This window comes from Danio rerio, chromosome 17 (genome assembly GCF_049306965.1).
Source record: "Danio rerio strain Tuebingen ecotype United States chromosome 17, GRCz12tu, whole genome shotgun sequence".
NCBI classification, from domain to species: Eukaryota; Metazoa; Chordata; class Actinopteri; order Cypriniformes; family Danionidae; genus Danio; species Danio rerio.
The window spans coordinates 2,835,801-2,852,089 of record NC_133192.1 but is presented as its reverse complement, the minus strand read 5'-3'; the positions used below and the strand labels follow the sequence as shown (position 1 = coordinate 2,852,089).

Genomic DNA, 16,289 nt, shown 5'->3' with positions numbered 1-16,289 from the left:
ACACTGAATTTCACACGAAATGCATACAATCGTGATAAACAACTTGTGATTTGTCGTAGATGTTTAAAGTGTATAAAATAATGCTTTATAAATATTAAATATCCTAAACCAACTTCTGATTTCCATACATTTACATAATAGTTGTTGTGGTAAGTGCAGCATACAGTTTTGATGTTTACAGGTAAATACTTTTTAATCATTGTGCAAATGTTTAATCACTGTGCAAATGGATTTTATACATGATCTTCTTGTGCTTTGCATGCATTACATTTTGTAAATAACTGTAAAGGAGTGAACTAACAATCAGGACTCGACTTTAGAACCAGGAAACAGAAAAGCCGGATCTACTTTTCTCGCGCAGGTTACTGGTTACAGGTTACAGGTACTCCGCAGCTGGATATTTATTTTGGATTTATGCATCAGCTGGAAATTAGCCCCAATATGAAGAGCTATTATTTTCTTACCGACTAAGGACGGATCGTTGGGATCAGAATGTACTCCCTGGGTAATTCATTGTGTTATTTCCGAACAAAAATAGTTCCTTTCAAGGTCAAAACAAACGCGCCCCTCCCCCACTATCAGAAAGCGCGGGCTTTTTTTATTTACCTCAGCGTCGCTGCACGGCGGCATTTCTTCGGTGAAATTCAGGTTTGTTCGCCCTGTTTCGTTTTACAAAATCATTTTTAAACAACAAATCATTTTATTTCATCCAAAGCTACACAAATGGATTTGATGGCATTCGTTTAAACGATATCTTTGAGAGATTGAACCGCGCCTGATTGACATCATAACATAGTCAATTAAATGATGTAGGCCTAAATGCTTTTGAAGTTTTACTGTGTAACCTAAAACATTTCACTCAAACAAGCTGTGTATATTATATTTTACGTGTTAGAAGTGTCATCCATCTATATAAAATGTTATTTATTAGTCATTTAAAGATGCTAATGTGTTTTGAAACATAGCTGATACACTTTAATAAATGCTCCAATGTTAGTATTGGCCATAATGAACTGATTAACTAATTAGCACTCTAATTTGCTTTAGGTTTCCCTACAGTAAGCTGGTGTGCTGTAGTAAGATTATATACCTGTAGAAAACTATATTTGGGTCATTTGGTTACATAGTTGTGTAAGTAGCAAATAGAATCACCACAACAGATAAATTCAAGCACTTTAATATGGTTAAAACACTATAATTTACTCTAAAGTGACTTTAAAGGAATCTTATTCAGCACAAAATATATATGTTTATATAAGTTAATGTCTTATTTATTGTGATTATTTGGCAATTACCTGAAATCCTTTAAATGATTGTGGTTTTTCTTTTGGAGTGTATCAAATATGATTATGAAAATGAAGAAGAGCTCCATTTTATAACTGAATCTTTTTCAGTAGAAATTAAATATGATTATATAAGTTAGTGTTTTTATTGCTCTTATTATTCAGCAATGAATTGAAGTCCTTTTATTGATTTTACATTTTGTTTTGGAGCAGCTGTTGTATCGATTGTGACAATGAAGCTCCTTTTTTTCTAAATAAATCCTATACATGTTTGTGTAATTTAATGTTTTATTCTTTGTATTTATTCGCTAATGACGTGAAATCCGCTACTTTTTTCTTTGGACCGGTGTGTTTTATCCATTATGCATTATGATTGATTATGATCATGAATATGACACGGAGCTCCTCCTTTCCGCCAGCAGGTTTCAGGTTGTGAGTGTCTCTGAAGGTTTGATTCTGTCAGTCATGGAAAAGCAGAGCGACTAGAGACGCGATCAAACTATTTAACTCGACCAGCTGATTGAAAACTAACCAGGGCTGGTTTCAGGATGGGCTGCGCTATTTCGGGCTCCGGACTGACAGCGAGAGCCCCGGAGATCAGAGCCGGGGAGGAAGAGACTCCGGCGGGACTCACCGCCAATCACATCCGCCTCATCAAAGAGTCCTGGAGGCTCATTCAGGAGGACATCGCCAAAGTGGGCATCATCATGTTCGTCAGGTCAGCATCAGTTTCAGCTCACTTCACCGCTATTTGAACTGCTTTCACAATCTCAGAAATAATGCTATATATTGTTCATATTAAAGTACATATTAATATCTAAACAGTAGGATAAAAAAATTAGGTGCAAATGTGCACCTTTAAGGTATTAATGTGGACCCTTTTGGTACAAATGTATATCTACTGAAAAGCAGCTTGTTTACCTTTATGAGAGTGCACAACACATATGCTTTAAATTAAATGCATGCTTTTTGTTTATTTATTTTTGTCCGTTTGCATATAGTTGAAAACAGAACTATTATTAGACCTCCTGAATATTTTGTCCTAATGTCTGTTCAACAGATGTTTTAACAAATTTCTAAACTATTAATTTTAACAACTATTCTCTAATAACTGATTTGTTTATCCTAATTCAACTTAAAGTGACATTAAAAGACTTAACTAGGTTAATTATAGTGTATAACAGTGGCTTGTTGTGTAGACAGTCAAATAATTGCTTAAGGGGGTAATTATTTAACCTTTAACCTTTAAATGGTTTAAAAACTTTTTTTTCCACCCAAAATGAAACAAGACTTTCTCCAGAAGAAAAAATATTATCTGAAAAACTGTAAAAATGCCATTGCTTCATTAAATATACAGGGTTCAACGCTAAGGATTTTTTTCTACTGCGCCAATCGGGTCAGTGGTTGAGATTTTTAGTTGCCCTGCCCAAGTTTTCACTGGCCCCACCAAAAAAAAAGTTAATAGCTATTTCTTAGCCATATATTTTCGATAATATTGCAAAATAATTGCTGTGAATTTAGAATTTAAACATTTTAAAAATGTTAATAAATGTATGAGCAAAATTCTAGATTTTATGCAAACGAAAGAGCAGTATGGAAAATGTGCTGATATTTTATTGCAATTCTAAATTGTTTTTATAAAAACGGCTTGCCAAACTGATGACATTTTTTTTCTTTTCTTAATTTTGTACCCATGTAATTGTCTGCTTCCAAGACTTTAGAAACAGACGTTTTCTTTTAGCCTCATAGTTTGATGTTGCCGCCATGTTGCCATCTTTTCGCTGTACTGTAATGTAAATCAGCGCATAACGAGACTGAGCATTAAAACGACACGAACCCAAACCAAAACTTTTAAAAGTGAGACTTTTCTTCCATTCTTTTGTCCATTCTTTCTTGAGATGTATATTATTTTTTTGTTTAATTACTGATGACTGCTTTGCAGCTTTTAGCCTTAAATTGACTGTTTATTATAATCTTTCGTTTGTTTTGTAGCAGAAATATTATTTATTAAACTGACATGCATATACAAAAATAGTACAAAATAAATATTTCTTACTGCAATGCTTCATTTGTGTTTGATGCAAACCATAATTTTATTTTTCATAAAGTAACAGACTTTTTATAGCAGATAACTCACATTCAAGGCAGAATGATCATTGAGAATTGTAATTCATTGTTAGTATTATTGACATCGTCGTCATCATTAATATTTTATAATTATTAGACATTCATTTAGGAATTATTGCACAAATATTAAATCATCTCAGCATTAGTTAGGTAGTTGTTTCTGGTTTTTGTTAGTCCTGATTGATGTTGTTTAAAAAAATACAATAAATCCCTTAATATACAAGTTGCAGCGGTGCTCATTCAGTTTCGGTGGGTGCTTCTAAATTTTTTCTGGTGCTCCTAAATATTTAAAGTTGGAAGCTCCGGTGCTACCAAGTAAAAAAAAGTCAATTTTGAGCCCTGTTGTTACCAGGTTAAGAAAAAAAAATAACATGCTGATTGTTACTGGCCAATAGGGGCTCAAAAATAGTTTAGGTCAGACTGGAGCAAGTTACTTACAAAAATAGGTAGCTGGGATTAATTTGTTATATGATTATTATTTTTGTGTAGTATTTATTTAAATAATACTTACATAAATGTGTGTTTTAAAATGTTAAGCATCTCTTTAGGACTGCAACAACTAATCGATTAAATTGATAAAAATCGATTACTAAAACTGTTGGCAACAAATTTCATTATCGATTCGTTGTGTTGCGCGACACGGAGACGTTTGATTTAACAAAAAGAACACTAGCTCAGCGCGGAGTAGGGTTGTAACGGTATGAATTTTTCACGGTATGATAATCGTCTAAAACAATACCACGGTTTGACGGTTTCGCGGTATACGGTATGTTACAAATGTTACAAAATAATAGAACAGTGAAGCAAATTTGACTTTTTCCAAATAATATATTTTTAGTTACTATAAACAACACCACTTACAATGAACAAATAAAAAAATAAGAAATAATGTGTCAAAGTCCAAATAAAGTCCAAATAAACATGGTGCAAATCCTCAGTAAAAAATAGATATAAATATTTACTATACTATAAATAGTTACATAACGAAACTAGATTCAATATGGAACATCCTTAGGTTTTATGTGCCAGCATGGATATGGTTGTCTATCGATATGGATTTGGATATGGTTGTCTGCAATGCAGACAAACAGCTGCATCTTCATTTGCGTCTTTTGAAAACAGCAAGAGCAGCAGTTCGTCTTTGCTGTGTCACTGTTTTGTCATGTTTCTGTGCTGCTGTGCATGCAAAAGTACTTAGTATGAGAATTATTTCATGCAAAACTTTTTTTTTTTGCGTTTTATTTAGCCGCGCATAAATGTATGCCTATCTCTCATTCCGTGTTGTTCAAAAAGCTTGGTCCACAAACAAAAGCGAAACCTATGCTTATTGGTTGTGATATAGCGAGTTTGAACCAATCTGGGCATGGAGGAGGGACAATGCATCAATGTATCATGTCTGATTTGTCCGGAGACACAGTGACGAGCGTTTCTTTGTCAAATCAGCGTTGTCAAATGTTGATGACGTAACCGCACTGATTCCGGAGCCTCTGAAAGTCCGCGAATGTTATGTGATACAGCACTGGAAAGCTGAGATTCTCTTCTTTATGCCAATCTTTGAATTGTATGAATCGGATCAGCGGATCAAAAGTTATTAAACATTTAAGAGCAATACTTATTTTTAGCCGCGGGCGGCTGTCTCGGTCTTTAAGGGTTAAAACCGTTGATATGCAATTGTTCATGGTATGATAATCGTGCACGTTCAAATCGTGGTAAACCGTCATACCGATATATTGTTACAACCCTAGCGCGGAGCGGAGTAAACACGGGCCCTCTCGTCTCTCGTGCACTGAAAGAGTTCAGCGCTTCAAGAAGACAGAGGTGATGGGGAAGATTCACTACAGAATCCTACTTTTGTTCCGTTTTGGAGTGAGAACCGTAAAGTCCCTGGTGCTGGTTGTGTCTTGCGCTGAGCCAGAGAAAGACAGCGGGGTTAAGCAGGTTTTGTTTTCGGTATTCCTGACAAATTCAGTGGTAGACGGCATTAACTTAAAAACCTCTAACCCTAAAAAGAGCTAAACTGTTTCCTACAAAAAGACAAAGCAGGTTATGTTCCACAGCGGTCTTTTTCTTTTTTTTTCGCTCGATATTACGAGCATTGCTCCATTTAAGCAGTCGCAATATGCGCTGAGGCAGAGAGAGGTCACGCTGAACAGAGCTCTCAGTAAGGGACCGTTGGAAAAGTGCTTCTTTTTTTTTTCCGAAAACAAAACCAACTCAACTGATGTCATATTATCACAATTATGCAGAGTTTTAACCGCCTAATACTTCATTTATGTTTTGGATACGAAATACACACAAGTACTAGTAAAACAAGACATTTAGAGTTTGTAAAACACACAAGGAAGTCTAACAATCCATTCAAATGTAATTTGCTCATGTGTTTTATTCATATCAGATACACATAGTGAAAGTAACTATAAAGTTGAATCTACGCTTCTCTAAGTTCACCAGCCACTTGCATGTATTTTGGGAGTAACTTATGAATGTACCTGCTGAATCCTGCGTGCTCTGCTTTTTATGAATGATGCAGTGGCAGCAAGTAAACATGGAGAGGTCCATCTCACGTTATACGTGACGACAACTTACACATGCATGTGAACATGTTTAATTAAAAAGCTCATCAGGCGTACAGGTATTATGAAGTAAAATAATGTATAGTTTTATAAATTTTATTTATCTTTAAAAATAGCTTAAATTAGCAAATAAAACACAAGGTATGCCTGCATGGGCTAAAGGGGGATGCCTCTGTGACACTTTTAGAAGCTGCCATTCATTCATTCTCACCATTTTTTGATCTTGGTCTCTTGTTTATCCTCACAGCATCCACGTGGGATAAAAGAACGGCATCTTAACTCTGTCTTTCGTGAAACGCAGTTGCTGTTTAATGCATAGTAAATCGGACTCATTCAAAGTAGCGCCGCTACTACAAAAAAGTTATGAATGCATGCTACAGTTCCGACTGTACAGTGTGTTTTGAGTTTTGAGGTAAGGGACGTTTTCATTTGCCATTCACTGTCAGTCGCACAGGCTCATGCAGTTCATCAAACTCCGTCTTTTAAAATCGAAAGCGGAATAAAACAGTCTCCTCATAAAAGCTGGCGTATCAGCGCTGCTACATTGAAAACATGATTCGGTTCGCGCCTTCTGATTGGTTCTCAGGATATAGCGGGTTTTGCTGTCAAAGGCAGGTGGCGTTTAATAGGGCTGCTCGATTTTGGTAAAAATCATAATCACGATTATGTTGGTCATATTTGTAATCATGATTATTCAAAACGATTAGCAGTTCACATACACACAGAAGCATGCAGTCTTTCGCGCTTTTAAGAGCAACACTTGTACTACTGGAAAGGGGGCGGTAAATGATGCAATAATCGTTTATCTCGATTAATGATTTTTCATAATCGTTAGAAGCCAAAATCGAAATCGGTTTTTCGATAAATTGCACAGCCCTAGCGTTTAGCGGTTTCATAATCGTTAGAAGCCAAAATCGAAATCGGATTTTCGATAAATTGCACAGCCCTAGCGTTTAGCGGTTTCATAATCGTTAGAAGCCAAAATCGAAATCGGATTTTCGATAAATTGCACAGCCCTAGCGTTTAGTGGTTTTTGCCAACAAACTGCTATTTCTGAATGCGCTGACACCGGGATTTAGATGATTAGAAGCAAGTCAATTTGTTGATGGTGTACTACGTGCCTAAAGCTCTAAGATGTCATTATCTCATTTTTGGCGGAAGTGGCGTTTAGCAGCTTTTGCATCTGAACTCTTCACATACACAGCCCTTCTGTGAAAATCCCCCAGTGCTGATTAAAAGACCATGGAATTGTTCACGGTATTTCTTTTAATGTCCTTATTTTGGACTGGCGAAAGTCCAATTTTTTTTTGTTTGCCTGGAATTCAAGTCCAAAGAAAAAATGTAAAAACTGCTAAGGGCAAAATTATTAGCCTTCTTAAGAAATCATCTATTATGATTGGCTGCAGAACAAACCACTGTTGTCCAATGACTTGCCTAATGAATGTAATCAACATAGTTAAGTCTTTAAATGTCACTTTAAGCTGAATACTTGTATCTTGAAGAATATCTAGTCAAATATAATGTCCTGTCATCAAGGCAGGTTAAGCAGGGTTATTAGAAATGAGTTATTAAAACTTTTGTTAACAAATATGTCTAATGATTTAAATCAGTGGTTCTAACTGCGGACCGGTCAACGCTTGACAATTTTACTGCGGACCGGGGGGTGAATCCACTGTGTACTCATATAGAACTTTATTAGAACATTGCTCCAACATTACAGTGCTATTATAACATTAGAAAGTAATAACTTTTTTAACACATTGCTCAAACAATATAACATATTATAACATCAAAAACTTTCCGTAACGCTAAATCAATGGGAGCCCTGAGCTTGTTTCTTTGCAACGAGATGGTCCCATCTGTGGGTAATGGCAGAAGGAAGATTGCCGGAAAGAGCGAGTGCACGTCTAGAACGTGCTGACGTGAGACGTCTGCTTTAGCCAATCAGAACAGTCAGACGCATTCATGTCCGCGCAGTTTATGAAAATAAAAGCCTTTGAATATTTTTCCAGACACATTCAGCTGCTAAAAGTTAGTCAGATAACGTTTATATGTTCATCTTAATGCCAACTGTGTGAATAATTATCGATAAGATGCTTATGATAACCCATTGTTTGTTTACCTTCAAGCTTTGCGTGTGCCCGTGAAACAGTCCGTGAGCGCCAGCACACACACATATATCATGTACATCTCTATATGTTTTCATCGAAGTTGTTCACAATACTGATACATCCTCAGAGTTTGTGATATAGTCAAATGTTTACAAATACAAGCGCAGCCGTTCAGAGCTCATTTCTGGTTAATGATGGCAGAATTACCAGTATTTTTTAATGCATGTGTGAATGGTCCTTTCGGGAGAATTTCCGTAACGTCCTCATCTGTGTGAACAGCTCTTTTTTGAACTTACCGGTAAAGTCATTCTGGAAATTTTCCATATATTTACCGGTATCACTGTGTGAAAGGGGCTATTGACACCCGAAGTGTGTTGCTTATGTCCAGTCTACTCTTTTGTCTTGTTTGGTGGCTGTCTGTTACTGCAGAAAACCCCGCTTCACACAGATAGGATGTTGGAAATGGCAACAGGGTTTTCAGCTCTGTGTTAGCGATCTCTGGGTATTCTGCTATGACTTTAATCCAGAACACCGGCAGAGTTGTTGTCTCGAACACTGTTTTAAGGCTGTCCTCATTTGCGATCTCCAGCAGTTGGTCTTCTTCTTGCACGGACATGCTGGATTCAGCTGGTTTGTTGACAAATGGGTCACGCATTCATTCCTTGGCCGTTTGTGGGTCCTTTGAGGTTGGGAAGTAGTGCTCAAACTCCTTTAACAGCGAAGATTGGTGATCGTTAGGCCTACACGGACGGTGTGAAACACCGCAGATTTTCCTGCAGAATTCCGCAGATTTCTGCAGATTTTTAGCCCATTATTAATTCTGTTAATTTACTTGAGTACATGTGTAAATCTGAATTTATTCAGTTTTTATTAAGTAATTTATTACTTTTTATTTAATATATTAAGGTGTAAGTTATGATACTCCGCTGGATACTCCCAAAATAATTCCGCAGGAATCTGCAGATTTTTACCAAAATTCTCCGCAGAAACAGCAAAAAACGTCCGCAGATTCCGTCTGGCCCTGGTGATCGTGCACCAGCTTGGTGAGTGAGGACACAAGCTCAGTCTCACACAAAATCCCCGCTAATGTTTAAAACATGTCCAATATGCCTTTGTTCATGCGCCGTCCCCACAACTCCAGTTTGGCTTTAAAAGCAGCTACATTATCTGCCAATTTAAAGATAATTATTTCATGTGCGGCCCTGTACTGATTGATCCACGGACTGGTACCGGTCCGCAGCCCCGGGGGTTGGGGACCACTGATTTAATTCATTCTCATCTTCCATCAGTCCTTTAGTGTATCACTCCATTAAATGGCAATATTTGAATATAAAGGTCAGCAATATTGAAATAAGAGCTCTTTATAAAGATGAAACTTCCTTTATTTGTCAAAATCAAAATAATATAGCTTGTTGCATTATCAAATAATTCACAATAGTAAATTGATCAGAGTCAGAAAGTCTTGTTTTCAGGTATTTTACAGTATGTAGTGCAAAATACTATATTTCCGCATCAATGTTCTCTAATGATGTTTACCATACAGATGCTTTATAAAGAGTAAATGTGTCACGCTGAGGCTTTTCTCATCTCTTAACTTGAACGTCTTTATGATGATGCTGTATAACACTGTAAGCGTGAGTTTGTTGAAGAGGAATATAATGAGTTTTTCCACTTGGTTGCATTTAATGCATCTGTGGCATTATGAAAAAGCAGAAAGCTGAGAAAAATGCAAAGGGAAGACCTGAATCAGGTCAAAATAATGATTGTGAAGAATTTTTCTTCATCTCTCGAGAGCTGATGCTCAGTTTATATCTGTGTTAATATCAGGTGACAGTCAGCCGCTTCTGTGCTACAAATCATGATGAATTATAGACTTTTAGTATAATAGCATATATCCTCCTGGACAGTGTATCTATTAGACATTGGATTTTTATTTTAAAAACAGATATTGAAAAATGAAAAACGAGCCGTTTTTTTATTTTTGTTTTTGTTTCTCCCACAGTCTAAACACATGTGCTATAGGGGTATTGAATAAACTAAGTTAGCCATAGCGTATGAGTGTGTGTGTGAATGTGAGAGTGTATGGATGTTTCCCAGTACTGGGTTGCAGCTGGAAGGGCATCCGCTGTGTAAAACATATGCTGGATAAGTTGGCAGTTCATTCCGCTGTGGTGACCCCTGATGAAAAAGGGACTAGGCAGAAAAGAAAAATAAATGAATAAATGAGTAGTTATCTAATTAATGACCATAGATATGTATATTAGATGTCGCCTGGCCTATTGTTGTCTATTAGATGGAATGCGTCAATAGCGTCGCCATCTTGCTACAGGGTAGCGCTCCTTTGAAATGAATGCGGGACCAAGGTACAGTGGAGGACTGTGGCCATGCAAAGCCAGAGATATACACATATACACATATATCTATGATCGGGAGTTTTCCTGGAGGTCAGTATGCATTTTTTTTTCCAACCACGAAAAATTATAATTTGACATCACTTTTCTACATTGATGGATCAGTGACCGCACGGGCATTCCTGACAAAAAGCTTGTGTTTGTGTGTACAGAAATGTACTATCCACCCTCCCTGTTAAATTTGATCTAATCATGTCCTGAAACACAGCTCCTCTCCTGCTTTCACTTCTCATACTGACGGAGGGAGTGATTCGTTTGTGAATGAATCCCCCTAACGACTCTTTCACTAACGTTAGCCGACAATAATACAAGTTTCTGGCAACGCAGCATCTGGTTGTCATATTTCTTTTGCATTGTTTGCTGATTTTATTCAACAAAACTAGCATAAGCCGAGTGTTTAGTGTGAGTTGGAGCTGCTTTGCCGTATGGTGAATGCAGTAAGTGACTGTTATCATCAATAACGTTACCTGATTAGCACAAAAGTTCAGAACATACAAAAACAGAAAAAACTTAATATTACCTATGAAATGTTCTGCCTTTGTGCTTTATTTTATTTGTTTGCTCGTTACTACACCTGTAGACAGCGCTAAAGTCCCGCATCTTCACGTAATAACACTGTCTTGACTAGTGCGGTTGAATGACATTTGTCCTGGGAGCACTGTACCAATGTGGCGGCGCTACTGACGCATGCTCAGGGTCCCTATGTGATATCTAGTGTAAATATCTATGATTAATGACATAATGTGATTGACTGTGGAATAAGAGGGTGTATAAGAAGATTAAGAGGATTGTGTCACGCACAGAGGAAGGCATTTTGCCGAAACGTCTGCTTTATATCTCCTAAGAATGTAAATTAAAGATACATATATAAGGGATTTATTTAACAAATGCGGATCATGATTCTCAATACATTATTAAACATAATAGTTTCAATAATTCATTTTGTCTTTGCCATGATGACAGGTTATACAGTTTTACTAGTTACTTTGCAAGATTCTAGTATTGAGTTTAAAATGCTATTTTAAGGTTTATTTGGGCTAATTAGGCAGGTTATTGGACATCAGTGATTTGCTCTGTAAAGCCAATTTAAAAACAAAAAAACATTTCTAAAGGGGGCTAATAATATTGACCTTATTAATTCCAGCCTAAATAAAAGAAATGAGACTTTCTCCAGAAGAAAAATATAAGAAATTCTGTAAAAAATGTCTTTGTTTAACGGCACTTGTTAAATATTTTAAAAATGCTAACAAATGTGTCTTTTTAAAGATTAAAAACTGAGTCTTGTTGATTTCTGCACGTCTTTTCTGATGTTTTATTGATTGCTTCATTGATTTGCATCTGTAATCTCCTTATTATTGTATTATCTCAGTTATTATTGACTAACATATTGATTCAAGCTGTTTTCAAACTCTTGACTGCTGCTTTGTGACACAAACATTCGACTTCAACTGCAGCTTGTTTCGGCAATTGTTCAGAAAACAATTTGATTTCGTAGTCATTTCTGGGCTCGTTTATTTTTTTAGTATTAAGGGATAAACATAAGCGTTGACGTATCAAACAAGTGAACACACACTGCAGAAGAACATAGATGTGCAGCTGTCCAAATACATTAAAGATTCGTTCATTCATCAGCAAATGAACATTCACTGCTAATCTCGCAGATTCATTTGAGAAAGTCATGAAGACGCTGCAGTTTGTGAAGGAAACAGCTGCTATTATGAAGATTAGAGACTCATTATCTCATTAAAACATCACAATGATGACCGACAGACAAGAATACAAATTATTAACATGAATTGATGTCTCATTGCTTTTGAATTGGCTGCCGTTTGGGGGATTTCTGATTAATTTATGCATTTTATCATTGTTAAAAGTGTAATTTTAAAATGAAATTCACAATAGTTGACATGAATTAAATAATCCGCCCACAGTGTCTTTTTAAACTTGATTTATTTCAACATTTACTAATACATTATTAAATTGAAAGGTTGTATCTGTTAATATACACTACCTGACAAAAGTTTTGCCGCCTATACAAGTTTTAGGAACAACTAATAATAAGTTTACTTCTAGTAGATCATTTGGTTTCAGAAGTGTCTTATATAAAAAGCAAATTTTGCTTATTTGAGCACAATAAAATCTGATCATGCCTTGATTCTTCATGATTTGATTAGGACAGTAAGGTCTGACTCTGCTTAGACTAAAGTCTGATCACTGAACAGAAATAATGTCCAGTATAGAATATAAAGTCCTGCTGCAGTCAATAACTTGCCTAATTACCCTAATAACTCGTTTCCACTTACTGGTACAGTATGGTACGGTACAGGTGGGTACGGGTCAGTACGGGTTACCTTTATCTGGCTTGCTTTTCTACTGCTAAATGGGTACCAATGGTACTCTTTTATAGACCTTTTTCATGGCTGCTGCATGGAGGGCGCCATAGTGACCAGCGTCTACCGGTAGAATGCTAAAAACTTCCGTTCACAGCGTGTACAACTGGTAATTTGCGCTCCGAAAAAGGGTTTCAATAACGTTTTTAATAAATAATAGAGTGTTTTTGTGACACAAAACTTTCTTCTAGTTCACGTGTCTGCCGTCAGAAATACAGTGTGTGTATGCGTTCCCGGCCTGTTAGCTGTTAGCTCAGCGGCTCTTTACCACACTCACACACACACACACACACACACACACACACACACACACACACAGAGAGAGAGAGCAAACCAGTACTGGCATGAAACTTAACAGGTATGAAAGTTGTGCAATTTACAAAAAATGACCAATAAAAGTCTGTTACTGATCCTCTGCTGGCTGATTTGCTGTTCATTCTAATCGCGAGCCGTTTGTGTTTAATTTTGTGTGTTGTTTTTACCACGGTTTGTGTTTTTCTGTCATTTCGAAATGACACTAGCCTATATTTTCACTGTCACAGTTATTAAATCAGTGTGTCAGTGGCACAGTACAGGCTACGTGTGTTTGTATTTGTTTGAGCTGGTTATATATTTGAAATAAAGAGAAAATGTTGACTTTAGCGATGACGAGGCTTCATTTAAATTGCAGAAGATGCCGTCTGACAACGACGGGAAAACGCCTCACAGCAGCTGTTTTCCATCCTATTAGATCAATTACCATGTTTTGTAAACATTCAGGATGCGCGCGCAGGGAGGGGGCAGAAAGCAACCGGGTGCGCCAGCATTTACAGCGAGGGAATGACATCAGATGCGGTGCAGTTTGTTGTCTTAGAAATAAGATAAATTACTATATATATTATAATAATATAATAATATATTATATATATTATTTACATAATGCTTACAGCATATTATAACAGCTCGTAACCCAGTGACAAGCACAGTGATTCAGCAAAATTAACGTTAAAGTGAGCGGCGTTCGTCTGACAGCTCCATTTGCGATAGCACCCTCCCAATGAATATTGGATAAGACGAAATGACCAAGCATCCAGCCTGAAATATACAATCTCAATGAAGCTCCAAGTGATTTTACAAGACAGAAGTTAACGGTCTACAAGTCTTTGGATGCCAACAATGTTGTTCTTTGTGGTCATGTGCAATAAATAATGCTCCATGATGACCAGATTCAAGAGCTAAACACCGAGATTCTGCCTAGCCAAAGACAAGGAAACAAGACGGAGCTAACGTTATACAAGGCCTGGGTAATTAATCACCAACACGCAAAACAACTGCATGACAGTGAACTGCACCTGTACGGCAGGGTATGTGAACCTACACATAAAGGTAAAGTTGGTTTTATATTCGCACATTCAGACTTTCTCCTTAATAATATAAGATCATAAAAATATTATTTGCAAACTCTAAATAGCGAAATCATATTAGCAGCAGCCAATGACTATCAATGTAAAATAAAGTCAAATAAACAGTGTTAATGTTGTTTTCAAGTCACACTTGCAGGTTATTTCAGACCGAATATTCAAAGTGCCGTGGTAAACACTATAGGGAATGTGTCACAAGTTGTCACTGAATGAATGTGTGAATATAAAACCAAGTTTACCTTAATAAACGTAACTTTCACGTTTCATTCTTAGCATTCAGTGTCAGCAGTTTAATTCACCATATGTAACTGTTTTTGCTGAAATCATTTCTGCAATAAAAAACGAGTAATGCGTATGATTCAGCATAGCGTGAGATTACCTAATATGACATGAGAACTGCAGAATCCAGCATTTCTAATTAGCTCCTTACTTCATTCAGCTCCCATTTAGCCAAAGACGTCTGCAGTCGGTATTAAAGCAGTGTCTGGTGTATGGTAAAAGTTAAGTTTTCCATTTTTGGACTCGAATTCAGCATCCTACCACACAACACGACATCTTTCCCATTGCAGCCTGTCTGTTTTTTGCAACCAGGGACCCGTGTGACGTCATGTGTGACGTAGGTTGGTAATTGGTCTATTAGATCGCATTTCTTTAAAATGATCAGTCCAGGAGATGGTGCTGATGGACAACAGTATTAGTTCAAAGAGTATAAAAGCAGGTAAAACAGATTAAAACTATCGTTTCAAAGCTGTCCAAACGTGACTGTTTACACGCATCAGCTGCCGACCGAAAGTTCTTCGCATTCTCCTTGCGCATACAAGCAAAGCATCATGGGTAATTTCGCGTTACAAGAAAAAGGTCTATAGAGCTGCACGATTCTGGCTAAAATGAGAATCGTGATTTTTTTCTCGATTCTCTCACGATTCTGTAGATGTAAAATAAAGGTATGGTAAAAACAAACATATGGCACAACATTGACAATAGTATTATGTGTAGGTCTACTGGTTTCTATAAATAATTCTATTCTACTTATAATAATTCTGATGATGAATTATTATGTTTGAGATATATGCTTGCAATCTGTCATATTAAACCATTTTATTCACTGGTAAAATCAGACATTTGGCATTATCAGGTTGTATTAAAAAATATATAGGCTAGAGTAGTAGGACTGAGACTGTAAACATTTATTTTCATGCACAACTGTGGGTTCGCTATGAAAGAAAAAAACATATCAAATGCTTGTTGTAATCATAACTCTAAAATGCGATATGATCATTTAAATGAAGTGCACACTTTCGGTTTCGTTTTGACTGCTAAGTGCGCACGAAAGTCCCCAGCAACCTTCTAAATGTGGTAAATCCTTCATTTTAAATTCCGAAAATTTGTTGAAATAAAAACTACTTGTAATCCAATGAAACCCTGACCCATTTGCTCTTGATTATTGAGCTCAAACACGACACACAAACAGTGAAATGAACAAGGAGGCATGTGGAGATAACCCAAAATCTAAATCAAGTAATTTTAGAATGTCAAAGTCATGCTTAAATTTTTGTCTATGATATTTATTTATGTGTATAATATATATTTTCCCAACAATAAAATTGTGGCTTGTGAAAATGCCGAGTGGCTAGTAACATTGGAAAACTACTAGCCACAGTGGGTGGTGATCAAAAAAGTGAATGCCAAGCCATGTTTATAATGCATTGAGCTCATTTTCCCTTTAAGTATGAACCTTAAGAGAAGTTCTTGCTCTACCTAAGAGATGTAATTCTTTAAACATGCTCTTATAACCATTTAGATATGAATGTGTCAGGGCCAGAAGCAGCTTGATAGAAAATAATTGATCCATTCATTTTACTCTGGCTTAGTTCCTTATTTGTCAGGGGTTGCCACAGCAGAATGAACCGCCACAGATAATAATATAACACAGATATAAACATTGTTATGAAAAATTACAATGCAATTTGGAAACACTGCAAATGAAGAAATTA

At 36.5% G+C, this 16,289-nt stretch overlaps 1 protein-coding gene across 6 annotated transcripts in view; it reads left to right on the top strand.

Moving 5' to 3' along the window:
* The first annotated feature begins 359 nt into the window (after nt 1–359).
* The window catches only part of xgb (x globin), a 49,359-nt gene continuing 33,429 nt past the window's right edge, over nt 360–16,289 (top strand). For 2 of the 6 annotated variants that reach the window (XM_068214401.2, XM_073927209.1), the window contains exons 1-2: nt 581–648; nt 1,703–2,001. In XM_068214401.2, coding sequence (XP_068070502.1) covers nt 1,832–2,001 — 170 coding nt within the window. In that variant the 5' untranslated portion in view covers nt 581–648; nt 1,703–1,831. Of the gene's footprint in view, nt 506–580; nt 649–1,702; nt 2,002–16,289 lie in introns of those variants that run through there. The other 4 variants (XM_073927210.1, XM_073927211.1, XM_073927208.1 and 1 more) reach the window with 4 other exon arrangements.